At 34.9% G+C, this 27,078-nt stretch overlaps 3 protein-coding genes across 4 annotated transcripts; 1 reads left to right on the forward strand and 2 right to left on the reverse strand.

Moving 5' to 3' along the window:
• The first annotated feature begins 2,586 nt into the window (after window positions 1-2,586).
• pgam2 (phosphoglycerate mutase 2 (muscle)) lies at window positions 2,587-4,640 on the forward strand. Its single transcript, XM_055040023.1, has 3 exons — window positions 2,587-3,124; window positions 3,200-3,380; window positions 4,235-4,640. The coding sequence occupies exons 1-3, from the start codon at window positions 2,708-2,710 to the stop codon at window positions 4,402-4,404; spliced, it is 768 nt and encodes a 255-aa protein (XP_054895998.1). The 5' UTR covers window positions 2,587-2,707; the 3' UTR covers window positions 4,405-4,640.
• Window positions 4,641-5,570: 930 nt separating this feature from the next.
• Window positions 5,571-10,845, reverse strand: LOC129366698 (syntaxin-2-like). Of its 2 annotated transcripts, none has more exons than XM_055040689.1 (8): window positions 10,635-10,845; window positions 9,494-9,587; window positions 8,936-9,010; window positions 8,523-8,596; window positions 7,712-7,820; window positions 7,092-7,165; window positions 6,840-6,977; window positions 5,571-6,740 (listed from the first exon to the last, which is right to left on the reverse strand). In XM_055040689.1, exons 1-8 carry the CDS (start codon window positions 10,668-10,670, stop codon window positions 6,588-6,590), a joined length of 753 nt encoding a protein of 250 aa, XP_054896664.1. In that variant the 5' UTR covers window positions 10,671-10,845; the 3' UTR covers window positions 5,571-6,587. The 2 variants fall into 2 exon arrangements, with proteins under 2 accessions (XP_054896664.1, XP_054896663.1); XM_055040688.1 differs by having other exon boundaries at window positions 9,488-9,587; window positions 10,353-10,845.
• A 1,114-nt stretch (window positions 10,846-11,959) lies between these two features.
• On the reverse strand, window positions 11,960-24,270 carry LOC129366697 (putative helicase mov-10-B.1). Its single transcript, XM_055040687.1, has 28 exons — window positions 24,200-24,270; window positions 23,757-23,938; window positions 23,230-23,323; window positions 22,786-22,952; window positions 21,091-21,184; window positions 20,481-20,656; window positions 20,045-20,135; window positions 19,697-19,842; window positions 19,220-19,313; window positions 18,364-18,511; window positions 17,993-18,212; window positions 17,829-17,912; window positions 17,525-17,687; window positions 17,286-17,431; window positions 16,515-16,703; window positions 16,314-16,420; window positions 16,034-16,230; window positions 15,741-15,844; window positions 14,857-14,954; window positions 14,682-14,780; window positions 14,288-14,393; window positions 13,738-13,852; window positions 13,466-13,657; window positions 13,226-13,294; window positions 13,023-13,148; window positions 12,321-12,409; window positions 12,140-12,238; window positions 11,960-12,065 (listed from the first exon to the last, which is right to left on the reverse strand). The coding sequence occupies exons 2-28, from the start codon at window positions 23,930-23,932 to the stop codon at window positions 12,023-12,025; spliced, it is 3,432 nt and encodes a 1,143-aa protein (XP_054896662.1). The 5' UTR covers window positions 23,933-23,938; window positions 24,200-24,270; the 3' UTR covers window positions 11,960-12,022.
• Window positions 24,271-27,078: the final 2,808 nt, after the last annotated feature.

The raw sequence follows: 27,078 nt of genomic DNA on the forward strand, positions 1-27,078 counted from the left end.
CCGTCCAGTACGCCTGAGGTTGGACAGCTTTGCAGGACTGGACAAGAATTTAAATTTCCATATTTACATCAAAGTAATTGCTGCTTGCGGTAAAATATTGTACAAAGTGAAGCTGAATTTAATTGCAGACCACACCATTTACATTTTTATTTTCATTAAGAAAGAATATACTGCCCATAATTGTCCGCCCATTTACATTTTCATACTACTTTGCGATAAACACATATTGTGGGCTGAATGTTTGTGTTCAAAAGGCATATTTTAAATTACTGAAGGCAAGTCTTCCTGTTTGCTGTCTGTTGACTTTCATTTTGCAAAAACTATTTCTTTCAAGTGCTGCTTGGCTATACATGCAGTTAATTAGATGCCCTTTAAATGCTGACTTACACTTTTTATTTTCCTATGCCTGATGATTACATGAATCTGTGCATACAATGTGCAATGACCTGCTCAGCATTTTGCACATGAAGACTCATCTCACCCAGTCAGCATCATACATTTTTGCTGGTCATTGCAGCGCTTTGCATCAATATCACTCAATATAGTTTGAATGTGAGTGCGGTGTATGGGATTTGACCGTGCTTTGATCTGTAACTGGTGCTGTTTGTGTAATTTTTCCTTGCACCAAAGGCCAGTAGAGCCCTCAAAGGCAGTTCTATGCTTCTATATACAGTGAAAGCTGTATGACTCTGCAGGCTGAGTCATCGGAACAGTTGTGATCACGCAAACTCCCTCGTGTCCACTTTTTCCATCTCTAACAGCAGCTTCACAATCTGCACCGAGGCAATTTGTTGCAGACAAGATGCTTACAAAACTCTGGGCGATACAACCGAGGCATCAGATCATTGAGTCGCCTTTTCAACCAAATGAAAATGCTTAAAGGCGTAATAGCAAACTTGTGGCTTGTTAGGTCAAGAAAGATGATGAGTACTGAATGTCAGGTACTAACAAACACCGATAGTGAATCAGTAATTTAACAAAAACATGAAAAAGGCTACATTTTCTTATACCAATTTGAAACAAAACCTGTAGCTAGCAAATGGGTGAATGCGGTCACCAGTTTTCCAATATTAATAAAATTTAATATGGTTGTTAAAAAATATAACTAGAGAAATTTAAGGCAAAGAAGTTTTCTTTTCCTTACAATGCAGTTTTTTTCATGTACAGTACAATCCAAGGTCACATGATGCAGGTTGGCATTATTCCTAGAATTCCATTAATATTCTTTTTTTGGACCTCTGCCTTTCTAGTGGATCATAATTTCACAGGAGGATGACAGAAGAACACTTTGCTTCATATTTCAGCTTTTGGATTTTGTGGTTCAGTTTCCAAGCCAGCTCCATTATATCCGTTCTGGGAGTTTCTGCGCATTGCTCTTTCCTGGCATTACATTTCCTATACAATGCAGCAGAATATTCAGCTTCTGAGACTTGTTTTTGTACAATACTGTATACACTTGCATTTGTTCAGTACAACACAAGAACATAGAAGAGTAAATCAAATGTTTGACTTTTTTATATAAAAGAATGAAAGTGTTCTTTTTTAAAAACTTTTTTGATTAAACCTGATACAATTTGTTGTAATTCATCTTTTCTAAAAGTGAAAAAAGAAGGAATAATACCGGTAAAAACATCACTTGCTCATTCTTTACAAGATCATCCCCTAGTGGTCATTATAAGATACAACACTAAAAATCAGACTAAATATTTGTCAAGAATTCTATGGTGGATTTATGCTGAAAAACTAGATTTTGTACAAAATTTCACATTCATAGATTTAAACCAATAAGTGATGATTCTGCATATTTCCTTTATTGACAAATGGACTACAGATGTATGAATGGATTAAGTTATAGTAGTTAGTTTCTTAATCCCTGGAGGGAAAATCATAAAGTTTAAAATATTATATAGTATAAAAATATAACACTAGAAATTTCAAAATGCAATGGATTTAAAAATACTATGTATGGACAAAAAATGTGGACAATGGAACCTGGATGGATAAATGAAAACTGAATTTAAATTGACAGATTTAGGGATGAATAGACTCAAAATGATGACAAAAGAATCAAGAACAGTGAGTGTTAGGAAAGAGGACAGATGGAAGAATGACAACAAAAATTTTTAATGTCTGCATGGTAGACCTATGATTGATAGAAAACAGAAACACAGATTTTACACAAGTCGATGATGAATGAATGCAGAATGGATGGATGGCAGACAAATAGAAACACAGGTGGATGATGCATGTATGGATTGATGAAAGGTCAAAGGTTTAGCAAACAAATGAATGGCAAATGTAAAAGTCACTAAGAATTGTTCACAGTAGTTTTGTTGTCAGCTTTTTAGCCATTCATTTTAGGATGAGGAAACTATGTGCCACCAACTCTGCTCTACACTTTTGCTCCACAGATCTCATTTTAAAAGTCATGTTGCTATTTTGGTTTATCCCTGACCTCTGGCCTTCCCAGCCTCTCCCATAAGCCCAGTTGAGGTCTGGTTTATTGGCCTGCTTTGTGTGTCGATCAGAGGGTGAAATGCCCTCACAGGTGGAATGCTGGGGGGCTGGTCCGCTATAAAAACATTTTGGTATGTTGGCCTGGGCTCACTGTTGGGCAGCCAGTAAGTGTGTGAAAGAGCAACTTAGAAGAGCTTAGAAGGGCTCTGTGTCTAATTCAAAGCTAAAAATCCAAGAAAAACTATTAAATATGACTGCTGTCCACCGCTTAGTTATCGTCCGCCATGGAGAGAGTGCCTGGAACCAGGAGAACCGCTTCTGTGGCTGGTTTGACGCTGATCTCAGTGAGAAGGGTGTGGAAGAGGCCAAGCGTGGAGCCCAGGCTATTAAAGAGGCAGGTCTGAAGTTTGACGTGTGCTACACATCAGTGCTGAAACGCGCTATCCAGACCCTGTGGACCATAATGGAGGGAACTGACCAGATGTGGCTGCCCGTGATTCGCACCTGGCGCCTGAACGAGCGCCACTATGGAGGCCTCACTGGTCTGAACAAGGCAGAGACCGCAGAGAAGCACGGTGAGGAACAGGTGAAGATCTGGCGTCGATCTTTTGACATCCCACCTCCACCTATGGATAAGGACCACCCTTACCACAAAATCATCAGTGAGGTGAGATACCTAAACTTTACCATCATATAGTTCTTTACAAGTGCAACAGTCTGCTTCTTTTTTGGTTAATTCCAGTCCCGGCGTTACAAAGACCTGAAGGCTGGTGAACTGCCTACATGCGAGTCTCTGAAGGACACCATTGCACGGGCCTTACCATTCTGGAATGAGGTTATTGCTCCACAAATCAAAGCAGGAAAGAATGTTATCATCGCTGCCCACGGCAACAGCCTCCGTGGCATAGTCAAGCACCTAGAGGGTGAGTTTTGCACTTAGTAAGCGGGCCGTTGTTTTGTTTTTATTTATAAAAATCTAAATCTTAATTCCAGAGAACAACACAACTGTGAATGGATTTACATAGAAGAAAAGACCTTGAGATACTAAGCTTTTGATTCCACTGCTTATAAATAGCTTGCAAAGACTCTTGCACTGGAGTGCAGGGTAGAAGGTCATGAGTCTGGTTCCCATTACAGTCATGACCTTTATGTCGAAAGGTTGTACATTTTTAAGCAGTGGTCAGGGATGAATAAGGGAGTTTCATTCAACGGGAATAATAGTAGAAGTGTCAGGCAAACAATAAGAAAGGCATATATATATATGTGTGTGTGTGTGTGTGTGTGTGTGTGTGTGTGTGTGTGTGTGTGTGTGTGTGTGTGTGTGTGTGTGTGTGTGGAATTTAAAACAGAATAAATGTGAAGAAACTCAATGGTTAGTTAAACAATTACTTAAATTTGTCATCGATTCATTAAAAATATCAGATCATTTGAAAAATAGACCTTTGAATGTGCCATTCATGAAATACTTATTTTATTCACATAAAGCATCTAATATTTTCATGCATATTTCAAGTAATTTTATTTTCACTTTGTGCAAAAGATCAGTTTTAATTTAAACAGTCTGTCATAACATCATAACAAGTCAGTGTGAGGTCCAAAGACTGTGCTATAGTTTAATTGGTCTGCTTTAGACTTCCTGTGCACATTTAACCAAAAAAAGGTTGGGGGCAATTTGTCAGGAATAATGTCAATTAGTACTGTCATCTTGCCATATATTTATATCAATTCAAATACTCATACTTCTGATTTCAGGGTTTGTTTGTGTTGTCTTTTCCAGGTATGTCTGATGCAGCCATCATGGAGTTGAACCTTCCAACAGGAATCCCAATCGTGTACGAACTGGATGCAGATCTGAAGCCGGTCAAGCCCATGTCTTTCCTCGGTGATGAGGAAACCGTGAAGAAGGCCATGGAGGCTGTGGCTGCCCAGGGAAAAGCCAAGAAATAAGCCGGCCAGGAAGGCTCCATGAGGAAGCAGAAAATGAGACTTTTCATCCCCTAATTCTTCCAGATTTCCCTCATATTTCATTCCAGATTGGGGAAATGGTTAATGGTTCTTTGGGAGGAGGGCCAGGCCCCCACATTTTACACAGCCACACATCACTCAGCCCTTTTAAATTGTGGTCAAGCTTTATTTTTTGGGTTCACCACTCTGGCACATCCAATAAATGAGTCATGTTTGTATGTCTGCATTTTTCTTATCCTCACTCACATCTTTTCCTTTTTCTCTCCCCATACACACAGTCATCTTTTTATATATACACCCACACTCTTCCATAGCAATTTGGAAATCAGTGGTTTCAGCAAAGCACAAAGGTGCTGTGAAATTTTATCTTGAGGTAGCACAAACGGAGGGAGGAAGGGGTTGGGTGGGAAATGCAGAGAAAAGTCAATGGGTTCATCCTGGCACTACGCCCACAATGCAGGCTTGTTTGTTTTCAACTCTAATCAGATCAAAGAGAAAAATGCGATAACAAAATGGTTTTAAGTAACTACAAATCACACAAGTAACAGCCAGTCAATAGCTTTTGAGACATATGGACCATGTAGGAAATAATACATTACACATAGATATAGCAACACTCTTGTTATCACTCCATTTAGCAAGTGCAGTAGCAAATTACACAAATGTCATTAAATTATTAACCTATAGGTATTCTATGCCTAATGCAAGTGTTCTACAACATTACAAATAAGAATTAGTGGTGATGATAAAAGTCAAGTGAAGGCTTTATGTAAATTCTCAGTTTTTATATTTATTAATAAGCATTAAAGATGATGTGGTACTTAATGTGCACTATTAGAAGTGTTAACAGTTCATTTACATTGAGGCATGAGTAAAATCATTTCAATCACTAAAAAGTATATTTACAGCCACACTAGTCCCACTTTATTCTCAGCAGAGCATCAAATTAAATCCAATGCTACTTGAGACTGCACTTTTACAAAGGTCACAATATCAAAATATGTTTACTGAAGTGACTCAATGTATGTGATGCATACACTCTTTGGGAACACTTTTCTTGATGCTGTCTAGTTTCTAAGTAATTTACCAACTGACCAGTCTGTGATTAGAAACTGGAAGCCACACACTGAAAAATCTGTTTTTCCCTGTTTATTAAATACACCAGAAGTGAGCACTACCTTTCCAGTTGGCAGGTTCAAAACAAACTGAAGCAGCAATATGGATAAATAACATTTAAATTACATGAAAATAAATAAAATTAATTTGGGCATAATAACCTAATAGACATATTAAGTAGGAAAAGTTATATTTCATGAGATACCAAAATATAAATTTGGATCACTCATCTTTTGTAGATAAAACATATTTACCCTAATTACTTGTGTTTTATTTTCTTCCAATAATCATAAAAAACAAGTTATTAAGAAACTTGTTTTTTAAAGAAAACAAGTTTTGGTTCCTTGTACTTCACATTATTTACATGTCATTGTTAATTTAAAAACAGAAGAGTTTACAATTAGCAGATCAGACCTACAAAAAGGCAAAAATAGACACATAAGCCAGTAAAACTCTGATTGGTAAATTTTTCATTTACAAGTTGACTGCAACTATTACAGCTATTTTTATATTGTACAGATTTTCTCTCACATTTTATTTAAACCGCTTTATGTTAATTCATTGCAGCAGGAGACCACAAATTTTGAAGAGGCAGAACACAAAGTTTAAAAACTGTTTCACAGCATTCATCATGAACAAGTAGTATGCACAAAACAGAATTTTACACGTCAACATTTTGGACACTCAGGCTGCCTTTTCTAAATCAATTTTAGAGCTTTATTGCAATTATAAATACATACAATTGTAAACACTAGATCTTTATTCAACATCCATATGGTTTGATATTATTATTTTTTGCTTAATATAGTTTGAAAAGTTCTTTGACAAAAACAAAATAAAAAATTAAAAAGAAAAGAAATTTTAGTCGAGGTTCAGCCTGATATTTCAATGTTGTTGCAGTGCCACCTAGGGACTGAGTGGTGTGACTGAATGAAGAACTGCAAAAAATTTATAAAAATAATTCTCCAAGGCTCAGACAGGTTTGATGTGTATCAGGAATGTTTGATGCAGTCTTCAGAGGAGTTTTTATCAGCAGCTTGAGAACTAGCTTATCTCCTAAAGGACTTGAAGAAGCTTGGGAGCGATGCAACCTTATAAGGATTCTTCTTGTATGCAAGTGCTTCATATGTTTCTTCTTTTGCTGCATCTACGTATTCTCCTGCACTGGTGACATTCTTTTCTATATTGTTGAGTAACTCCCCCTGATGGATGTTTAAAAAAAGACACAATGTTACACATTTTATCAGTTCTATTTTAAATCTGTCCTCCATGATCGTTTATTTTTGGGGCAGACATTTTACCTGAATTTCCAACAGCAAGGCTGTGTCTGTAAATAGATCATGTAGTTCTTTAATGCTGTATTCAAGGCTGATGATGTCCTGATGATGTCTTTTAATCTCAGAGAGAGCATGACTTGAAAATTGGGCATCAGAGGGGATCTTTGTTGGAGGATAAAAAGAATGGACATTATTTTTATATACATGTATCTATAAATATTTTTTTATTCAAATACCATAAGATTGTATTGGAAGAATATTTGGGATTTCACCCACATTAGATATAAAAATGCCAAGATTATCACGTTGCAGCATATCCTCCAGCTCGTCATCTGGTGTGACTTTATTCACTATGAGAAACAAATGAGAAACTAGCACTTAGAATCTTTAGCATGTGAAATGGATGCAAATTAGAAATTACAAAATGAAATAAAACCTTTCACACAAAGTAACAGAATCATTGCAGTAATAGAAGTGAAAAATGATATGCACTACTGTTTGCCGTACAATTAGTGTGTTATTCTAAGCCTCAATTAAGACAAAATACTATTCTAAAACATAACCACAAAGTTATCCCAATTAACAAACTGGATAAAGAGATAAACAAATACTCTGTTAGAACATATCAACCTATTCTGGCTCAGAAATACATAAAGTAACAATACTCCAATCAATCTTGGCAGGAAATTGAGTGAATGTAAGTCATAGTATCTACATGCTAAATAAAACAATCCTGCAATATTATGACTAGAAATTGTAAAGAGCAAGACCAGCATCTGCTTTATTGGCCAAGTTTATGAATGCAAAGAAGGGATTTGACTTTGATCTCTGTTTACTCTGAAAGAAAAGCATTGAAATTGGAAATAAAAGCAATTATTATTGCAATAATAACTTACCAATCTCGAGCTGTTTCTGAATTTGGGCCTTACATTTCTCTCTGAAGGAAATCTGGATCTCATGGTAACTCTTCATGACTTCAGAAAACCAACGAGTCAGGTGTGAGTGCTGGCAGAAGGGAGTCGGCAAAAGTATTTATTTGGAAGCCAATGTTAAAATTTGCAATGCAATGACCAGTCCAATGACAGCCTATGACATAAAGCAGGCCATATGCAATTAAAATCACAACCCGGTATGATACAAGGTTCTTATTTGATCATTTCTATATTTTTATGTAAATTAAACATTAGGATTATTGTTGCAGCATAATGTCACCTAAGAAAATCAATAGTGTATTTTTATTTTGTTTGTTGTGGCACAGAGACCAATTTCATTATTTTTCCACAAAATGTGGAAGACAAGAAAATGCCATTTAAGGTTGACGTTTGTTGAGCTTCACTGAACTCATTTAACATTTTTCTTCTACCATCACAAACATAAGTGTAGTTTTCTAATCCCTGCAGGAACTTTGCAGGGACAGCAAAATAGCATATGATAATGCTGTTTTGGTCAGATGAGACCAAATTTGAGCTTTTTAAACAAATAATGCTTCTGGTGGGTGTGGCTTTAAACAAAAGATGTCTTTGTACGACAGCACCTCATGCTCATTGTAAACAAATATGTTATTCTGTGGATTATTTTCTTTTTCAAAGAGACTGAGAAACTAGTGAGAGGGCACCAGTTTCTCAGAAGATCAGAATAGAAGCAATGATTTGATTTTAAAAAATGAAGCAACTACCCATGAGAAAAATTAAAGTATTAGGTACCAACCTGATTCATCTGAATTCGATAGATAACAGAGTGATTAGTTCTGTTCTCTTCTGATGGACAGTTCTTCTGCATTACTGAAACACACACAACAGATCCAAAGTAATTACATAAGGAACTAACATGCGCTCCAGGTTTTTACACAATTTACATAGCAAACCAAAATATTCTGAGAGCTTTTTATGACTGAATGTTGATGAGCTGTCGTGGACAGTGATACACTTTATTTTCTCTTCTATTCATTTGCCAGTCAAATGATACTATTCTGACTTCACTCCAAGTATGTAAGCAAGTTTGGTGTTCGGAAAAGCAGCAACTATTTCAAATGATTGTCCAAAGGGAAGTATTAACAATCTACACAACTATTACAAGGGTTCCAGCAGAGAGTAGTTTTGACTTCATTTTGTAACACCTACATTTTAACTTGGTTCGGACCAAGCTGGCATTGTTTCTGATCTCGTTGTTTATCAGCTCCAGTTCAGCTTTACTTCCTAAAGAACAAACAGATTGAACAAATTTGCTTTACAAAAGGAGGAACTTTTTTTTTTTTTTTTTTAGCATTTTCTGTGTCTAAACCAATCTAAAAAGCTTTGACTACATTTGTCTTTATGATAGTACTGTATTAATCAATACTTTTGTGTATCAACATAAAACGGTGTATTTAAGCAAAATCTAGCCAGTACAAAGAAAATGTATCGAAACGTCCCAAAACACTGGTTGTTCACATCTTAAATTCTGGAAACATGGCCACATAATCTTTTCACCTCCAAATAGCACAGATATGTTTACAGGGCTTTGCTATATTGGCTTCTGTGTCCCTTCTGTCAACAAATAAAGCTCTGTTAAGCTTCTCATATTTCAGTTGCTCTTGTTGTTTTTTGTGTGAGTATGTATCTTTAAGGAGCTTACTAGGACATTGAGTCGCTACACAATTTAAATATTTCACTAATTATTCCAGAAAGTCTTACCTTTACCACTGTCTGAAGAGGAAAGGATGCAGCAGTGTCTTTTTTCCATGTCCTCTGTTTGGCTGGAAATTTTTTCAATGAGATTTCTTACCTCACCCACCTGGACATAAAAAATCCCAACATTAGGCTACTTGAAATGTCAGAACAAGCCAAGAAAAACAACCACCAATGTTGACAATGTTTTCATCTCTGTTCTTTGTTTTTTTTCTGGATAGAACTTTAAATTACTGTTTATGTACATGATGTTATACATATACAAACTTGCATTCCCTCATTTCTTTTTACAAGTGTTCATTCTTTGTAATTACATTGAATCTGTGACAGTAAAAGAATACAAAATGTGTCTGGGGGTCCGTCACTTCACATTAGGAGCTTAAAGTAGATAAACTGGCATCATCAGCCTGGTTAAAGAAAATTATCTATATAACTATGACATATTTAAGCTGCAAAAGGAATAGTTTGACACATTTAAGACTCCAATGCACCCTTTTAATTAAAATGCAAGAATTAAATTAAAAAAATTTTTCCAAGCAGAAAGTAGGGAGCATATAGTCTCCTAATATTTAGCAGAATATAATTTGCAAAAGAATATAAGTAGTAAACTACAGAGTAACCAGAAAGAACCATGCAAAAGCCATCCAAAATCACCCCTGCCAAAGATTCAAACCCTGGAGCTTTTGCTGCGAGGCAGCTGTGCAGTCCATTTAAGTTTTACTGTTGTAAAATGTAACTTTAATCATATGTTTTTATGTAGCGTCTGTTGCTAGGTCTAACAAATGACTAACAATGACTGCAACCAAAATGTGGCCAAAGCTTTTGGTCTCAATGATGTTGTGACTAAAAGCAGTTCTAGGTGCAAACTTACCGTTTTAAAAAAATCCTCCATTTCGGCTCCTCTCTCTGTTGAATTGCTCATAGTAGCCGTTAGGTGCGAGTAAAAAAATAAAAAAAAAAATAGCCTGCTACGCCACTTTAATGTTTTGGCATGAATAAAAAGTGCTTCGCTGCACACAAAACTAGCTTCTGTTCTCTTCTAAAGCTTTGCAAAGTCGTTTTTGACTCCTCGGTGGAATTTATCACATCTACAAAATACTACACTATGAACAGTGAGATCACCCACGGGATTCACAACAAGACTCGACCTCACCTGCCGTCTGTGTGCCCTCCTAGGGGATGAGGTCATGGACCGCACCTGTAACAAAGGGCGTGGGCACGCAGGCGCGTTCCCGTCTGAATAAATAAAGAGGTCTTCCTTCAAGCCATGGTTAAACAGAAAATGACTCTATATATCAAAACGAAGTTATGGATATTTATTGCTAAGCTTTACGCCTATTGTGAAAAAGTGTATAGAGAAACGTTAACAAAAACGGAAACCCTTACAAAGTGTTCCGTTAATGTGAAGCTGGTTCCCGTTTTCGGATTGGTTACTTTGAAAGAGTGACACACCTGTAAACAGCCAGGTTAACCAATAAAAAGACGAGAGTTTCAGCGACTGGGTGTGTTTTATAACAGACAGCCGCCGGAAGACCTACGAATAGGCGATGACCGAAATATGAAAGAGGAGTTTTCCTGAGGAAAACAAGTTTTCTCGACGGAGGTGTAACGTCGAGAACAGCTTGCTAGAGGGATTTGAGTTCCTTACGTCATATCCACTGACTACCATCGTTTAATCGTTTAATTTATTCATTGTTTGAGACGATGTTGGTATTTATGCAACCAACTACGAATTGCTTCAAATGTAAAATGGCTATAAACTCCACCTATTCGGTGGACAGTTCTGCTTTGTGGAGAATTAAGGGGGCGCACCCTGTCTCTCCATGACCTCTGCAAGGGCGTGTTTGTACAACAATAAGAGTTCTTGTAATGTAAAATACATAATATATGATTATTAAAGTCAAATTGAGTACATTCCTCCAATTTTAGCTGCTCTGAAGTTAATTTTTTTATATCATTGATGAAATTGTTAATAGATAAATTCAAATGAATTGTTTCTTTTGATTTACTGGGTGCATAAATCACCCAGTAAATCGTCTGGTGCCTTAAAAACAACAAAAACAAAGCAACAAGACAATACTTGAAAAAAAATATTTTTTTCTTAAAAATAGAAAAAATATTCAGGACTATTAGCTCGTTTTTTTTTTTCTATTTATATAAAACCAGTAAGGTAAAAAAAAGAGTTAGGAATACTGAGATACAAAAAGCCACAAGATAATAACTTCTTTCATTTCTTTCCAGGATGTGGGTTTAATTTAACACCTCACATAGTAAGAAGGATAGGAAGGCAGGTAAAAACTTAATACTGGATAACTGAAGCATATTCTCACTCTGGAGTCTGAAAGTCTCCATGAAATGAAATGTTATTAATGGTTTTGAATGAAGGATTTGTACTGTGTTGTCTGAATGGTACATTGTTTTGTATGTCTTGCACATGCTACATTAAATATGCAACAAACTTCAGATTCTTGATTACCTTCAGAATGAAATAGTGAAACAGGGTTTGGATGAAGTTTATTTCTGTGTTGAATGCTTTTTATTCTACCAGCTGAATGCGACCTTTGGTCTCACTTTCTGCTGACAGCTGTAACACAAACATTTATCATTAAAATAATTAACAGACAACAATGTCTCTGGATCTGCAAATCTGCTATTTACCCAGAGCTTGGGGAAAGGTCAGCAACCTCTGTGCCTTCCTTCAGATCATAAATATTGATGCCACGGTATGCTCTTTCTTTTAAACAGTAATGGATAAGCCTAAGAAATAAAAGCAAGACATGTCAGACTGATTTCTGCCAAATCTTTGTACTTGTACTTGTAAGAAAATACATAGGCATACTTATTCCACACAGGATCTATTTCCAGGACTCTGGGGTCTCCAACCACCACCAGCAGGTTTTTGGCTCGAGTCATTGCCACGTTGAATCTCTAAAGAGATTCAGATTGTAAATACATAGGGTCAAATATATTGACAGCCCAATGACAAAGGTCTTCTAATAAACGTTTATCAAAGTAGTATAAACTTAAAAAAGTGTTGGAATAAATGTAGATTTATTTTATGGTTCTTAAATTTGCTACAGGGTGAGATTATGCAACTGCGATAAAAAGTCAGTTATTTTCAGGATTTTGCACATCTTTAGATTGAGTGCAGATAAATGTAGAGGGAACTCTAATGATTGTGTTGGAAATAAATTGGTCACTAGGCTGAGAAGTAAAAATAAATGATAAAACATTCTTCTTCTTTTCTTTTCAAACAAATCATGTGGAAGATTCAGAAGAAAATCAAATACATCCTATAACAAACATCATTTTCAAAACTAAAGAAAAAAAGTTGCACATACGGGAAGTATTTTAAAGCTTTTCCATGGTGTCAAAGAAATTGTAAGATTGTGCTATTGCAATGAGAGAAAACGGAAGCCTTTTTAATCTTAGTAGAGTAGAAGTTGTTGATGCTGCTGCGTTATATAAACTACCACCACTCTGGCAATGAGTGAAAAACATGTGAGGAGAACATATCTAAGAACAGTGAGATATTTCTCACCTTCTCATCCTTTACAAAGCCCAAGCTGAAATGTTGATTAGGTGCAGTCAGGACGGGATTGCTGCGCACCGTGGACATCAGGATCACATCTGACTCTTTACCCTGAAAGATCTCAACCGTGCCAACCTTCAGAAAAAGGAAACAAATTGAGAGTTTATTTAATATGTGAACGAAATTGTAGTAATTTCTGAAAAGTGTCATACCAGGACATTCTCCAAGTCCTCTTTGACTAGATCCTTGTCTTTGTGAAAGGCTGCATTAATCTTCTCCACCTGTCAGAACATAAGCAGGACAATGAGGACAAAGATAATTGCACATTCTGCTGCTTTGGTAATAAAGACTGTCCTTAAAAAGTCTTTATTTGACACAGAATTTACAGAGCTTTACCGCAGTTATAGAAGTTACGAACACATTAATAATGAACATAAAGCTTAAATACTTACTTGTTTTGAGTATGGAGTAACAATGCCAATTTCCTTGGGTCCAATTTTGTCTAGACCATTTCTGCGGCGATATTTGATTAAGGATTTTAAGTATTCCTTCAATACATCCACCTCAGCCATATTGTAAACAGATGGGCTGTTGAGGTCTTGTTCTTTCATGCCTGCAACCCCGTGGAACATTAGAGGAAAATCCTGATCCTCAGAGAAACGAGATAAGATTAGAGATGAAGAGAAGTTGATGGCAAGATATTTTCTGTCTTGGTTCTAATTACCTTCCTTGGCAGAAGTTCCCAGTTACTATACAAGCAATCCTCAAGGGAACTGCAGAACTGGAGTTCGGAGTCATAGAACAACTCATTGGGTATTTTCAGAATCGCAGGATGAGATCTAAGGAAAAGCAAAGAAGATGTGGGAACGTTTGGAGAGAATTGAGGAAGGAAGCTTTTTGTTGATAGTGACAAAAAAAAAACAGTGATGATCATTTAACCCCATTTAAGTTTTTGCACAAACTTTGGAATTATTGCTTATCCACTCTGGTCAATACTGATCTAAAAGTAATTATAATCTACTTGGTTTTCTAGAACAAGGAAATGAGGCTAGTTCAAAACAGATATTAAACCTGAAATGATTAGAAACAATGTAAATCTATATTGTATAGTGTAAAACTAACTTAAGACTGAGCCTTTAATCTATCCCCATAAACTGATATAAAAGGTTTTCTTGAAAATGGTTAAAGTTTGGGATGAAGTAGGAATGAACCAGATTCAAATTGACAGAGATTAACTAATTTATGCCACAAAAACATCTTCACAAAAAGCAAACCTATAGTTCCTGAGTAGTTTAGTCATATAGCGACTGTTGAAGCCGTTGATCTTGTGTTGTTTGTACAGTCTGATATCCGTCATTAGTCTCTCCAGCATGGACACACCTGAAAATAGTGAACACTATTATCCTACTCGAAACACGTGAATAGTCACCATTTTCTGACTGTTTCACACACTTAAAAAAGGCAAAAACTGAGCTTACAAATTAGATTTTGCAGCATTTACAGCTAAGATAATGTTTCATTCCATTTTCATAAGGTAGTCAGATGATCTAATTACCAAAGCAGATAATCAAATTTTTTAATCCAGAAATGTTTGCCATGTTTTGAATCATATTTTGATTATATACTTAGACCTTTACGTATCAATAACACTGTATGCAAGGTGCTCACCCAAGCCGTTTCTCTCTGCTATTTTTGATAAAATAATAGGTCCCAACTGTTTCGGGTCACCTGCCAGAACCACTTGGCCACTATGTGGTTTCAGCAATCCTGTCAGAAATCCATTGAATACATTATAAAATACATGCTTAGTATATAGTATTTTAAACAAAGTCACCTTGCTCACCAGCTATTGGAATTAAACACTCTGTTTCTATAGCCTGGCCTGCTTCATCCACAATGATGTAACTGTAATGGTCTGGAGGAATGCCACCTGTCACTAGTCTGTAAAAAAGGAAGTGCATGTTTACATTCAGCAATTTAAGGTTAATCATTGCACATGTTGCAGCTTGGATAAACATCATATTTCATTTGTTTCGATAAGGAATTTCTCACAAGATTTCAACTTGCTGCAAATGGGCCCAATTTCTTTGATGCCTTGAAATGGGTGAAAAAAAATTACAAATAAGAGCCTTCAGGATAATCACGGGAAAGACGAGAACTTTGAGATCAGCTAGAGATACCACAGATCTGAACATCAACTCACTAAATCAATTTAGCCTTTCTGACTCTTTCTGAATATGTGAGAATTTGTGTAAAAATTGTGCCATCATCAAAGAAATCATTTCCCTGAAGCAGAAAGTTGGCAAAAAATACTGAAATATTTTGCAATTTCAGTAACAAGTGGGGCTCAGCACACTTATGAAGATTTTTATTTTTTTATGTTTGGTGTCAGAGTCCCTAATAAAACTTTATTTCATTTACCTGTTGCTTGTTTCCTATCTGGGTTTTTAAATCACTTCCACAGAGTATAACTGCAATATGGATTGGCAAATTGTAACAACATTGATGAGAGATTTGAGTGTAAAATTTGTAGCATAGATAAAATGGAGAATGTTAATTTGATGCACAATAAATCTACTGACTGTTAAATCTTATGCATTATGTCCATTTTAATAAAATGTTAAATTGGGCTTTTTTTGTAACCTGGTTCCTGTTTTAAAATCACTCTGATTAGTATTTGTGACAGAGAAGCTTTCTGATTGTGACATCTCCAGTAGAATATAATACCTTCCAGCAGTTTGAAGGGTGGTGACCATGATCTGGTATGTCATCAGCTCCCTTTTGGTCGGTATCTCAAAAGAGTTTGTTGCAACATTAAAGCTACAGTGCATCTGTAGTTAAAACAGACACATAAAAGCATGTCTAGTACACATTAATATGAATACAATAGAAGTTAACGTTTACAAAAAATATTTTATGGTATCTGTCCCTCTAAAATATTGACCATTGTTGGTCATGCTGTCTTTTCTCTCCTTCATTTTAGTTGTAATAAAGAAAATAAAAACAAACAGAATCCAGACCTTCACATGTTGAGGGATCTTTTCCACTTTGTAGCTTATGGAGTAAAGGCGAAACACTTTGTGGGGTACAATGTTTTCTTCCAGGATCCTCTCACAGAGGTAATCTGTTGCGCTGTTGGAGGGTGCACAAACCAGGATTTTGGAGTCTTGAGTTGACACAATCTGCTTGATGACTTCAACCAAAGTTACTGTTTTGCCTGACCCACGATTGATAAGAGAAATGCAAATTGTATTACATGCCAATCAGTTTGGTCTTGGCATACTAAAACTCATACCATACCTGTGCCAGGTGGACCAAATATGAGGTAAGGGGCAGGTTTTGCAGAACGGGCTAGAATGTGTCGAATAGCCTTTCGTTGCTCTGGGTTGTTTTCAATCATTGGTGAACTGGAGATGGAGAAATCATTTGTAGTTACTTTAGTGGTAAACCTGGCAAAGCAACTTGATTTTCAAGGTAGTGTTGACTTTATTACATACTGACCTGGAGCATTTTGGGATAACAGGTACAAGGCATGAATTGTATGCAGAACATAGCCCAACAGGGAAGAGTAAATCCCTTAGTAAATGCTTGCGCGCTAGTGCTGCTGCTCTGTGTTGCATACGTAGTGGTATTCTTTGAAGTGAAAACACAACGCTGCACCTCACGCCTACATCGTATTCTTTTGGAAACCTGAATTTAAATTCAAAGCAACTGAGTCAGTACTAAACAAGAACATGACAAAAAAATTAAAAATACACTGTAGCTTGCAATCATGTTTATATCTGTGGAAATTCTCCACTGTTGAAATACTAGAACAACAAACTGCTATTTATTTTATCAGCATTTTATGTGATAAACCAATGAAAAGCACCATGAACTGAAAGGAATTATTTATTTTTTTCATGACTCAGAAATCTGAAAATTGTGCTGTTACATACACAGTATATTCAGCACTTTCTAACCATCTTTTACTGTATTTTGTAGATACAAGTCCTTTGGGGTGTCTAAATAAAACCTTTATTTACAGAAATGTTTGTCTGATTTTTGTGCTTTGGAAAATATCTCAACCTCAATTAAACTGCATAGAGTGTCTGCACATTCAAGCCTAAATTTAAAATGTAAACTCACTCATTTGTTGGAAAATAGTTTGAACTAATTTTATTAACTTGATACTTCTTTTTGCAGAGGGAGACTAAATTAATAGTCTGAAAATAGACAAGGTTATAAAGAAAAAAAAAATTAAGTTTCCAATTACTTTTGATGCATTCTTACATTTCCTCAAATCTAATGTAGATTTGCTCCTCATCCACATCATCGACCCATCCTTTGTATATCTTGTCACCCTGCTGTTTCAACGGAGCCACCAGTGCCTTGCATCCAGTCAGAACAACATTAGACATGTTTGAGACATCTTCCGCCTGATGCAACATTACCAAAAAGATTTACGTTTATTGTTAATGTGACACAAAGTTGTAATTTATTAGACTTTGTGTCTCAGCTAGAAGTGTCACCTTTAAAATCAGTATACGTTTTTCACTTTGATGAGTGACAACAAGTATATCTTCTTGGTTGCATTTCTCAAGCTCGGTAGAAATTGCGTACTCCTCTAGATAAAGAAGCAAGTGAAATCGCCAAGAGTAGTTCCTCCAATTAAGTGGCTTTTTCTCCAAATCTCTGAAAAGATGAAATGATATGGTAAACGTGACAGTACATTTAGAGCCACAAGGCTTTCAGTGACAATTAATAACAGGCAAAAGTCTTAGTTAAACATTTGAGAACAACAACAAAATGTGAGAGATCAAAAATTGAACAGACATATCTATGCCTTTGATGTTTGCAATGTTCTTAGGCAATAAATATTTCCTGAGATACACCACTGGTCTCAGAAAGACCTCACATCTGCAGAAGCAAAAAACAAACTTGTTACATTAGGCAACATCAAGTAATAGTAACAAACTGCTAAATGTTTCACTACTTACCCTGTCAGAGATGTCTTCTTCGCAGTCTGAAAGCTCTTCTCTACTTCTGATCTGGCTTGAGAGTCCTCATTCTGAGGTGTTTGACGGATGACCTCCAAGAGGCGCATGATGTCAAATGTTTCTGACTGCTGACAGTCTCTTTTAAACTTAAAGACTAGCAGCTGCTCAAAGAGGCCGGAGTGGTCGGAGGAGAAATGAATTTTCATTCTGTATGATTCTCCTGGATCCAAAATGTAAGGAAATATTTTTTTCATTTCATTAGGTCAGCTTGTCATAAGTTTTGGTCCACTAATTTTATGATTTCAGAGTTAAAATTGCAGTATGTGAGTGACTGATGTGGAATTAATGTTTTGTGTCAGAGGTCTACACACCTGGCCTGAGAAGGTGGTCTTTGATAGTTTTGATAATGTTTCCATCCTGACTTTTGATAGTGAAAATGTTTTTCACAAAATCAAAGGGCTTAAAGGTGAAATACACACGTTCGACACCAGTGTTTTGCACTCTCAGCGGCACAAATTTCTATGTCAGAGAGAATGTCTCACAAAATTACTTCAATACTACCAGTCACAGGAAAGCACATATTTACGTAAAGAACAATTATAAAATTGTTAACAACTACAATAAAAAGGATGAATGGCACAATTGATAAATATCTTAATGTTGAGCCTGTGCATAATTAACAGATTCAATGGCAATGATCACAAATTACATCAAACTACCAAATCTAGATCACTGCACCTTAACCATTTTAGTTTCGGGCAAACAAGAGTGGTATTTTTGGGGAAATGTCCGTGTGTCTGAAAAGCTAATTTTGTTTGTGATTGGCTGATTTAAGTTATAAAGAAGTGCATTTTAATGCCCACCAAATTGTTGTTTGCTAACCAGAAATAAACTCAAGATGAAAAACTTTTATATGACACCGAGCTAATATAGTGGTAGGAGTTGCTCACAACAGTGTTGCTCACTACACTCATTTGCTTTTCCAAATTGATATCTAATTAGAAAAATTAACTGCTGAGCATTGATGAATCAATGGTTTCATGTACACCAATTGCTGAGCAAAAACTTGGTAAGATTCCTGCACTGTCACCTGAACATCCAGGCAATAGTGGCATCATTTGCGATCAGTGCCAAATTCATTTAAATGTTCTTGGGAGGAAAAAGCTCGTATTGTAAACATATAAAGTCATACATAGAAATTGTTGAAGTTAATTCGCTTGGTCTCACCTCATTTTCTGTAACAGTGATTGAAATTTTCTCCTTCTCTGCATAAGGATTTGAAGTCACACGAACATGACATTTTTGGAAGGTTGGTTCAATCCTGTGAAATGGCAAGGTAAAAAAAAAAAAAAAACATAAAACACCCGGTCATTCAACTGCACTACCAAAGAAATGCATAATACAACATTTTGATTTTTTGGACTCTTGTTTTACATGTTAAAAATAAATTTTATTTGATTTCAGAATTTGTTTGAGTATTCATTTTATCTGTGGTGAAACAAGTGTGCAAGAAAAAAAAAATAAAATTAATATTTTCTAATTAATATCAGTATTAATCCCATTCATTTGTCAGAAGATTATAATACAAAGCCTGTTTGATTAATTATCGATTGCTTATTTTATTACAGTTTTGAACATGACAATAATTAGTTGATTTAATTTTCATGCTGAACTTCAAATATTTCTAATGTTTCAACCATTTACCATTTATTCTTGTATTGCTGAAATGACTTTGCCATCTTTTTACGAAGCAAGATGTTTTGCTGGGCTAGTCTTGCCATCTCTTCTTCAGTAAATAAGCAGGTTGGTTTCTGGTCTCCTGATACTCTCTCTGCTGTTTGTGTATCAGACTTCAGAAATAAATAAAATTGCAAAATGTTTATGTCCAGTCTTTTGTTTTAGATTTGTGAGTTAAGAAGGATTTCTTGGCATTTAGAATAGACAAATTCAATATGATTATTTCATCAATATAAATTGAAATGTTCCTGGGAGGATTAATGACTTATCATATGAAATCATACTAATTATTGAAATTACTCAGCTTGGGCTCACCTCATTTTCTGACACAGAGACATAATTTTTCTCCTCTTCACAAGATATGGAATTCACCTTGAGCTGACATTTTATGAAGTTTTCTTCACTCCTGTGTAGATAGCAAAGTAAAAAAGACATCTGATCACCATTCTACAACTGCACTGAAAGATATATCCAAAATTTTGCCTGCATACTGAGAGTTCTTTTTGTTTTGCCTCTAGTCTGTGGAGAGCCAAGAGAGAAAACATTTTATAAAAATATGCAAGAAGAAAAAAAGAAGAGCCTTTACTACATTATCAATTAATAAGTCTAGTAAATCTGTCAGAACATTATAATAAAATGTCTGTCTGGCTAATTATTGATTGCATATGGACATGAATGCTTAAACATGACTTTAATAACTAGATTATTTTCATGCTGAACTCCAAATAATTCTAATGATTCAATTGTTTACCATTTGTTCTTGTATTCCTGAATTGACTTTGCCAACTTTTGACAATGCAGCATGCCTTGGTGGGCTTGTGCCAACTCTTCAGCAAATAAGAGGGTTGGGTCGGGGCCACTTGATGCTCTCTTTCCTGTTTGAGTATGACAGCTCACTTTCAGATCCTCAGCTTCATCCATTTCTTTCTGAGTAAACAAGGTAAAGAATAGATTTAATAAATACTTTTTTGAAAGGCAGTTGTGTTTTTGTGTTTGTGACAATTAATTAATCTGTTTCTGAAGTTAGAAATGAATACGTTATTAAAATTGTAAGATGGTTTTGTTCAACTTAGCTTTAGCTTTATGAGTTAATAAGGACTTCCAAGTAATAAGAATTGACTCATGCTGTATGATTATTTAGATTATTATGATCAATTATGAAATGTTCTTTAAAGGATTAAACTTATGCCTTAAAAATTCAGAGCCATAGACATTTAATACAGCACATAGAACATAGTAATGATTGGCCATCAAGAAAGGGAGACAGTGTCCATGCTGTGTGATTTTTTTTCTTTTTTAACCTTACAGTTAAAACATACCTCATACTTAAGAATTATTCAATTTATACAGTTTAGTCTCACCTTGTTTTCTGTCACAATAACAGAAATTTTGTCCTTCGCTTCATAACGTCTTGAAGCAGTTTTGAGTTTATATTTTTTGAAGGTTTCTTCAACCCTGTGTAGATGGCAAGGTGAAAAAAGACATTTGATCATTGTGCCATAAATGCACTGCCGAAGCTATCCATAATTTCGCTAGCAGATTGAGAATTTGCTATATTTGGCCTCTAATTTCTGGTGAGTCAGGGGCACAAAGATTGGATTGAAACATGCGATGGAAAAAAAAAAAAAAAAAAAAAAAAGCCATTTAATATATTATAAATAATCACAGCAGTATTAATTACATGTATCTGTCAGAATGTTATAATAAAAAGTCTGTCTGACTGATTTTTGATTGATTATGGAGATAAATGCTTGAACATAATGTAGAGAGGTGAAAAACAAGTCATCAGTAAATAAACGCTATGTATAAAAATAGGCACCCAACATTATTTTTATTTTTCTGTCCTTAATTTTTCATTGTAATATGTTCTTTAGTGTTTTTTCAGTCATTCGGTGCAATTCCACATATAGCCGCTGGGGGCGCTTGTCTTATTGATGGCATAGAGCAGGGTGGTCACACAGAAGAAGAATAAACCTTTTGGAAGTTAATGTAAGTTCCAAGCATGTGTAATATTTTATATATATCCAGGTCAGTTAGCTCTTCTAGAGTTGAAGAAGTTATTGAGTCGAGAGACAAAAAGTGAGCCATGTTATGCAGTTTGTGATCAGTATTGTGTAAAACAGGACATATGTTTGGAGGCTAAATGCTAATGCTAGCAAACTTTGTACATGTGTTGAGTTAGCTAACAAACAGCAGAATAATGACAGAATTCCTTCTGTATTTTTGCACTTTTCAAAACGGTTCTCCCACGAAGGACATAGTTTTGTTTGGACATTTCTTTGTGGGTTATTGCAAAAGCCAGAGAAACCATATTGTTATGACATTTGATGAGGAAATAATGGTTGCCTATGTTTAAAGCTGAGTAAAGACACTCAGCTTTAAACATAGCTTTATAGTTACATTTTTTAATGTAAGACATAAAATACTGTTATTCTTTTAAAGCAATGAACACAGTTGAAAGCTGAAATGCTTTAATATTAAAGCATGTTTTATTTGTGCAACTTGACTTATTTGTAAAACTTGTAAAAGCTATTAAAATAGCTAAAAACAAAGTCATATTTTAAGTTTGCCAGTTAAAAATACAGAAGGTCTGAGAAGAAGGGACAAGGTATTTGAGTTAAAGCACTAACTAAAAAAATAATGTTTTCAGAATTAAAAGCCACTTATAACATTCCTAATGTCCTTATGACATACAATGTTCTTATGAATAAAAAGGATATCCTTAATGTCTTTATGAATATTCTTTTAAATCGTTCGATTTAAATGGATATTATGGCCATTTGTGATGACATCTCAGGCTTATCTATTGCAATTACTTAGAGATACATGAAGTATTTGGTACCTGAAGTATTGAATACGCACTATGTCAGACAGAAAAAGAATTAGCATTTAACCTCACTGCTAATGGAATCTCTAATATCGCAGTGTCACATATGGAAAGGTCAAAGTGACCACCTTACATTCGGTCCATCCAACGTAACCAGGTAACAATGATAACAATTTGTAGACTGTTTACTTGCTAAACTTCAAATATTTCTAATGGTTCAACTGCTTACCATTTATTCTTGTATTGCTGAAATGACTTTGCCATCTTCTGACGAAGCAAGACGTTTTGTTGGGCTAGTGTTGCCATATCTTCCTCAGTAAATAGGATAGTTGGGTTCTGGTCACTTGATGCTCTCTCTAATGTTGGTGGCAGATCCATAGTTTCATTCATTTTTTTCTGATGAAACGGGATTAGATTTGTTAAATACTTTTTTTTGAAAGCCAATAAAGTCAGTTTGTCTTTGTGATAATTAATGTCTCAGTTTCTGAAGAAAAGAATAGTTCTATGAAATTGTAAGATGTTTTATGTCCAGTCTTTCTTTCTAGCTTCATGAGTTAAGAAGGATTTCCAGGTAATCACAATTCACAAATGCTATAGATAATTAGATTAGTATTGAAAGATTAAACCAGTGCTTTTAAAATAAAGTTGTTAAAGTTACTTAGCTTGGTCTCACCTCATTTTCTTTCACAGGGACAGAATTTTTCTTTTTCAGTGCACATTGTCTTGAAGTCATCCTGACTTTATATTGTTTGAAGGATTCTTCAACCCTGTGTAGATGGCAACGTAATAAAGTATATCTGATCAGTACGTGTAGCATCAAGCGTTTTAGATCTATGTGCCTTGAATTAATATGGCTGCCTGCTTCTTGCAACATTCTTACAAATGGGACTACATACGCACTGCCAAATATATCTGTGATTTTGGTAGCATATTGGGTATTCATTTTATTTAATCTCCAATCTTTGCCAATAGTTCAAAGATTAAATTGAAATATGAATGAATAAAATGAAAGCTTAATGTATTAATAATATCAGTATTTATCAGTATTAGTCTCAATGACTGTTAATCTGTCAGAAAATGATAATAGGTCTCAATGACTAACTCATGATTTTCTGTGGAAATAAATGTTTAAACATCACTGTAATTAATAGATTTTTTTTATGATAAACCTTGAATAATTGTAATGTTTCAATTGATTACCGTTTATTCTTGAATTTCTGAAATGACTTTGCCCTCTTATGACGAGACAAAATATTTTTTTTGACTTGTGTTCCTATGTCTTCTTTAGTATATAAGAAGGTTGGGTCCTGGCCACCTGGTGCTCTCTCCCCTGTTTGTGTGTCAGACTTCAGTTGCAGATCTTCAGCTTCATCCATTTTTTTCTGGTTAAACAAGGGAAAAAAAATAGACATATTTAATACTTTTTAAAAAGCTAGCAGTCCTTTTTTGAGTCTGTGTTAGTGTCTCACTTCCTGTATTATGAAATGGATGTTTAAACTTGAGAGACCACAGATGATGTAAAAAAAAAAAAAATCTAAGGAGAAACAATTTTATCTTAACTATATTTTACTGATATTGTAGTATTTGTACAACACCATGAGTAAGATTAAACATAGCACAACCTCTTGGAAAGATTCACTTACTTTTAGTTTGTTCAGGTGGAGACCCCAGTTAATGTTGAAGCTGAAGTTAAATTTGTTATTATCTGATTGGAAAACAAGGCATATTTAAAATTTGAAAATATCTTAGCAACAGTCTGGTTATTTGTTTCCATTTATTGTTCTAGAATACTCCGGTTGCAAGTTGATGCTTTTCAAATTGTTTTCTTTTTTTGTTTGTTTTGTAATTGTAATTTAGTTACAAAATTGCTGTTGTATATTATTGATATTTCGTCCAATTCTTGCATTGTTTGTCATTTTTAACAGTGTTATTATCATGGCAACAGTAGCTGTTTACATGCAGAATTAGGTTTCAAAAGCAGGATGAGAGTGCAAAACTAAATTCTCAATAGTTTGAACAAAATAATTACAGGGAGAAAGCAAGCAAAAAAACTTTCAGTCATTTTATTCTTTGATTAGAAATTAGAGTACATTTTTCTTAATTAAACGGGAAATATTTGAAAATTGTATTAAATCTGCCAGTTTAGAAGTTTTGATTTCTCTCTAGATCTCTTGAGTATTTTAACACTAATTTTTTAACCCTCAGTATTAAGATGACATAAAACAATGTTAAATTACAATCCTCTCATTTAGTGTGAGAAAAACAGATCTATTTAAACCTTTTGTTTGTTTTTTGTTTTTGTTTGAAAGTTCCTAAAACATCTCTCGGGTAAAAATGCCTGTCGGATGTGAAAATGGTATGTGTAGACAAAATATTTGAAGTAGTTGTACTCCTGCGTAGAATGTGGTAGTGTAATGATCATTATTACATTTTTTGATATAACTGAATTATAAAGATTTGTTATCCTCTATTCCTGTCTTGTGTTTAATTCCATTGTTGTTAAACTTAAATGATTTTACGAAAGAAAGAATTATTTCATACAAAAAAAAAGTACTAAAAAAATTCTGCAATGTACAGAAGGCCAAATAAAATCTGACCATGCTCTCACTCAGCTGACAAATTGCCATTACTACCTTCACTTTTGTGTCACTGCACATTTGGCAAACCTTTTATCACAACAGGGTGGAGGCAGGAGGGACACAGGTGCAGCCATTAAAACGAATTTGATGTGTACAAAGTGACAAGCTCTCGAAATCGCAGCGATTAGTAATGCACGAGCCAGAAAATTATTGATCAAAGCTGTAAATGTACTCGGTTTTTTGTAACGGTATGTGATGTATCTACTGCAGTTTATGCCTAAACTCAGCTCTATTGTTTCAAAGAGCTGAGCCTCAAACAATGTGTGTTTCAGTCTCAAACAATGAAAAAGAAAGATTTGTTTTTCAAAGCCCAGCAGTTAAATTGTGTAACATATCTTAATAATTTCTTAGTTTTTAATTGTACAGACAATGTTTATAGACATCTTGGTTTGTCATAATATGCTCAAGTGAATAAAGAACTGTATTATTGGCCTCAAAGAATGCTACAGTACATCTTTTATTTTTTCATCTTTGCTTTTTTCAACCTGCAACTGCACCAGGAGTGAGTTCAGTTGGACACTATCTAATTTTTCTTGTAGTACAATAAACCCCCAGTTTCTCCAACTTTTTGGAAACCAGAAGTTGGAGCAACAGAAGCTGGTGACTATATTTACTTTACAAAAAATCCCACCTTTAACCGTTTCTGTCATCTAGTTACATTTTTGAAGAGAACTCTAAACCCTCAAAATGGTTGTCTTTTTAAATATTTTAACACTTTGTCGGCCTTTGTGAGACAAATATACAATTAAAACAATGCAATGCTCTTCAGTCTCTTTTGTTGTCAGAAAATACAAGAAAAGAGACAACAAAGGATTTTCTGACAATAATTATCACATTTTCACACACACACACACAAGTCTTTAGAATATTATTAACATTAGGTATGCATGTAAGTACATCTTTTGACCACTAGAGGTAGCTTGAACATTTCTAAATCAGAGCTTTGTCCCTGCAGCTTAGTTTTAATGAATATTATTCCAATTTTCCACCAGTTGTAATATTGAACAACTTCTAAGCAGTTTATTAATTTCAGAATAGCACTGAAGTGTTCTCACACTAAACAACTGAAAAAAAAACATTCTTTCATTTGAACTTGTTCATGAATTTGAAGTAAAAACACATTTTTCACTAAAATGTTGATTGGCAGCTTAATCATTTCTATCAAATTGCAATACATTTGAATAATATTTTATTTTGTTTAAGTTGTCAATCAACTTGAGACTTTCATTTATCAATGCATGTGACCCAGAGGCCAGTTTCAAATAAACACTTTTCAAAATATTAAATAATAGAGCATCTGCCTCAATTATTGCAGATGCACCCATATATGCAGAATGAAAAAAAAAAATCTTTGAAAGAACTGGGACTGTGACAAACTAAGATGGACATTGTTGTTGGCAAAGTGTGACATCTTTAGGTCAATACGTCTTCTTTGCATCTACTAAATGACATTTATATCAGTAGTGTTTGTTTGAAGGGAGTTTGCAAAATTGGACCAGAAAATTATTTGCAACTGTGTGCTTATAACTGTGGTACCCTGCTATTACCCCAGTCCTCACAGACAGCTCTCTCGTTTCTGCCTTTTTCTTATACTTTTGTGATAGGATAACAGTGAAAGAACTGTGCTACACTCTAAACTTTATGGAAGTTAATGACATTTTGTTTCATTCGTTAAACACAAAATTTTTGACTGTGGAGGAGTTCACGTTATTGAGAAAAGTTTAAAAATCCTTCCTGGAACTGAAATGTCCAATAGTGTGCTACAAACCTTTATAAGTTAATATAAGTTAATGCATCATATAAATATGAGCTCAATTATGCTTGTTACAGAAGACAACTTTTCAGAATGTATAAACTGCAGCAGAAAGTAACGGCATACCTGG

This window comes from Poeciliopsis prolifica, unplaced genomic scaffold (genome assembly GCF_027474105.1).
Source record: "Poeciliopsis prolifica strain line A6 unplaced genomic scaffold, Auburn_PproV2 SCAFFOLD015, whole genome shotgun sequence".
Classification (NCBI taxonomy): domain Eukaryota; kingdom Metazoa; phylum Chordata; class Actinopteri; order Cyprinodontiformes; family Poeciliidae; genus Poeciliopsis; species Poeciliopsis prolifica.

Coding starts and splice junctions, on each gene's coding strand:
- pgam2 (XM_055040023.1), top strand. CDS start 2,708: ATGACTGCTGTCCACCGCTTAGTTATCGTCCGCCATGGAGAGAGTGCC. Junction 3,125..3,199: donor ACCACAAAATCATCAGTGAG/GTGAGATACCTA, acceptor GGTTAATTCCAG/TCCCGGCGTTACAAAGACCT. Junction 3,381..4,234: donor CATAGTCAAGCACCTAGAGG/GTGAGTTTTGCA, acceptor TGTCTTTTCCAG/GTATGTCTGATGCAGCCATC.
- LOC129366698 (XM_055040688.1), bottom strand. CDS start 10,403: ATGAGCAATTCAACAGAGAGAGGAGCCGAAATGGAGGATTTTTTTAAA. Junction 9,011..9,487: donor CTCTTCAGACAGTGGTAAAG/GTAAGACTTTCT, acceptor TTTGTTCTTTAG/GAAGTAAAGCTGAACTGGAG. Junction 7,166..7,711: donor TCAGAAACAGCTCGAGATTG/GTAAGTTATTAT, acceptor TGTTTCTCATAG/TGAATAAAGTCACACCAGAT.
- LOC129366697 (XM_055040687.1), bottom strand. CDS start 23,932: ATGGATGAAGCTGAAGATCTGCAACTGAAGTCTGACACACAAACAGGG. Junction 17,913..17,992: donor AAGAAGACATCTCTGACAGG/GTAAGTAGTGAA, acceptor TTGCTTCTGCAG/ATGTGAGGTCTTTCTGAGAC. Junction 17,432..17,524: donor AACGTATACTGATTTTAAAG/GTGACACTTCTA, acceptor ATGTTGCATCAG/GCGGAAGATGTCTCAAACAT.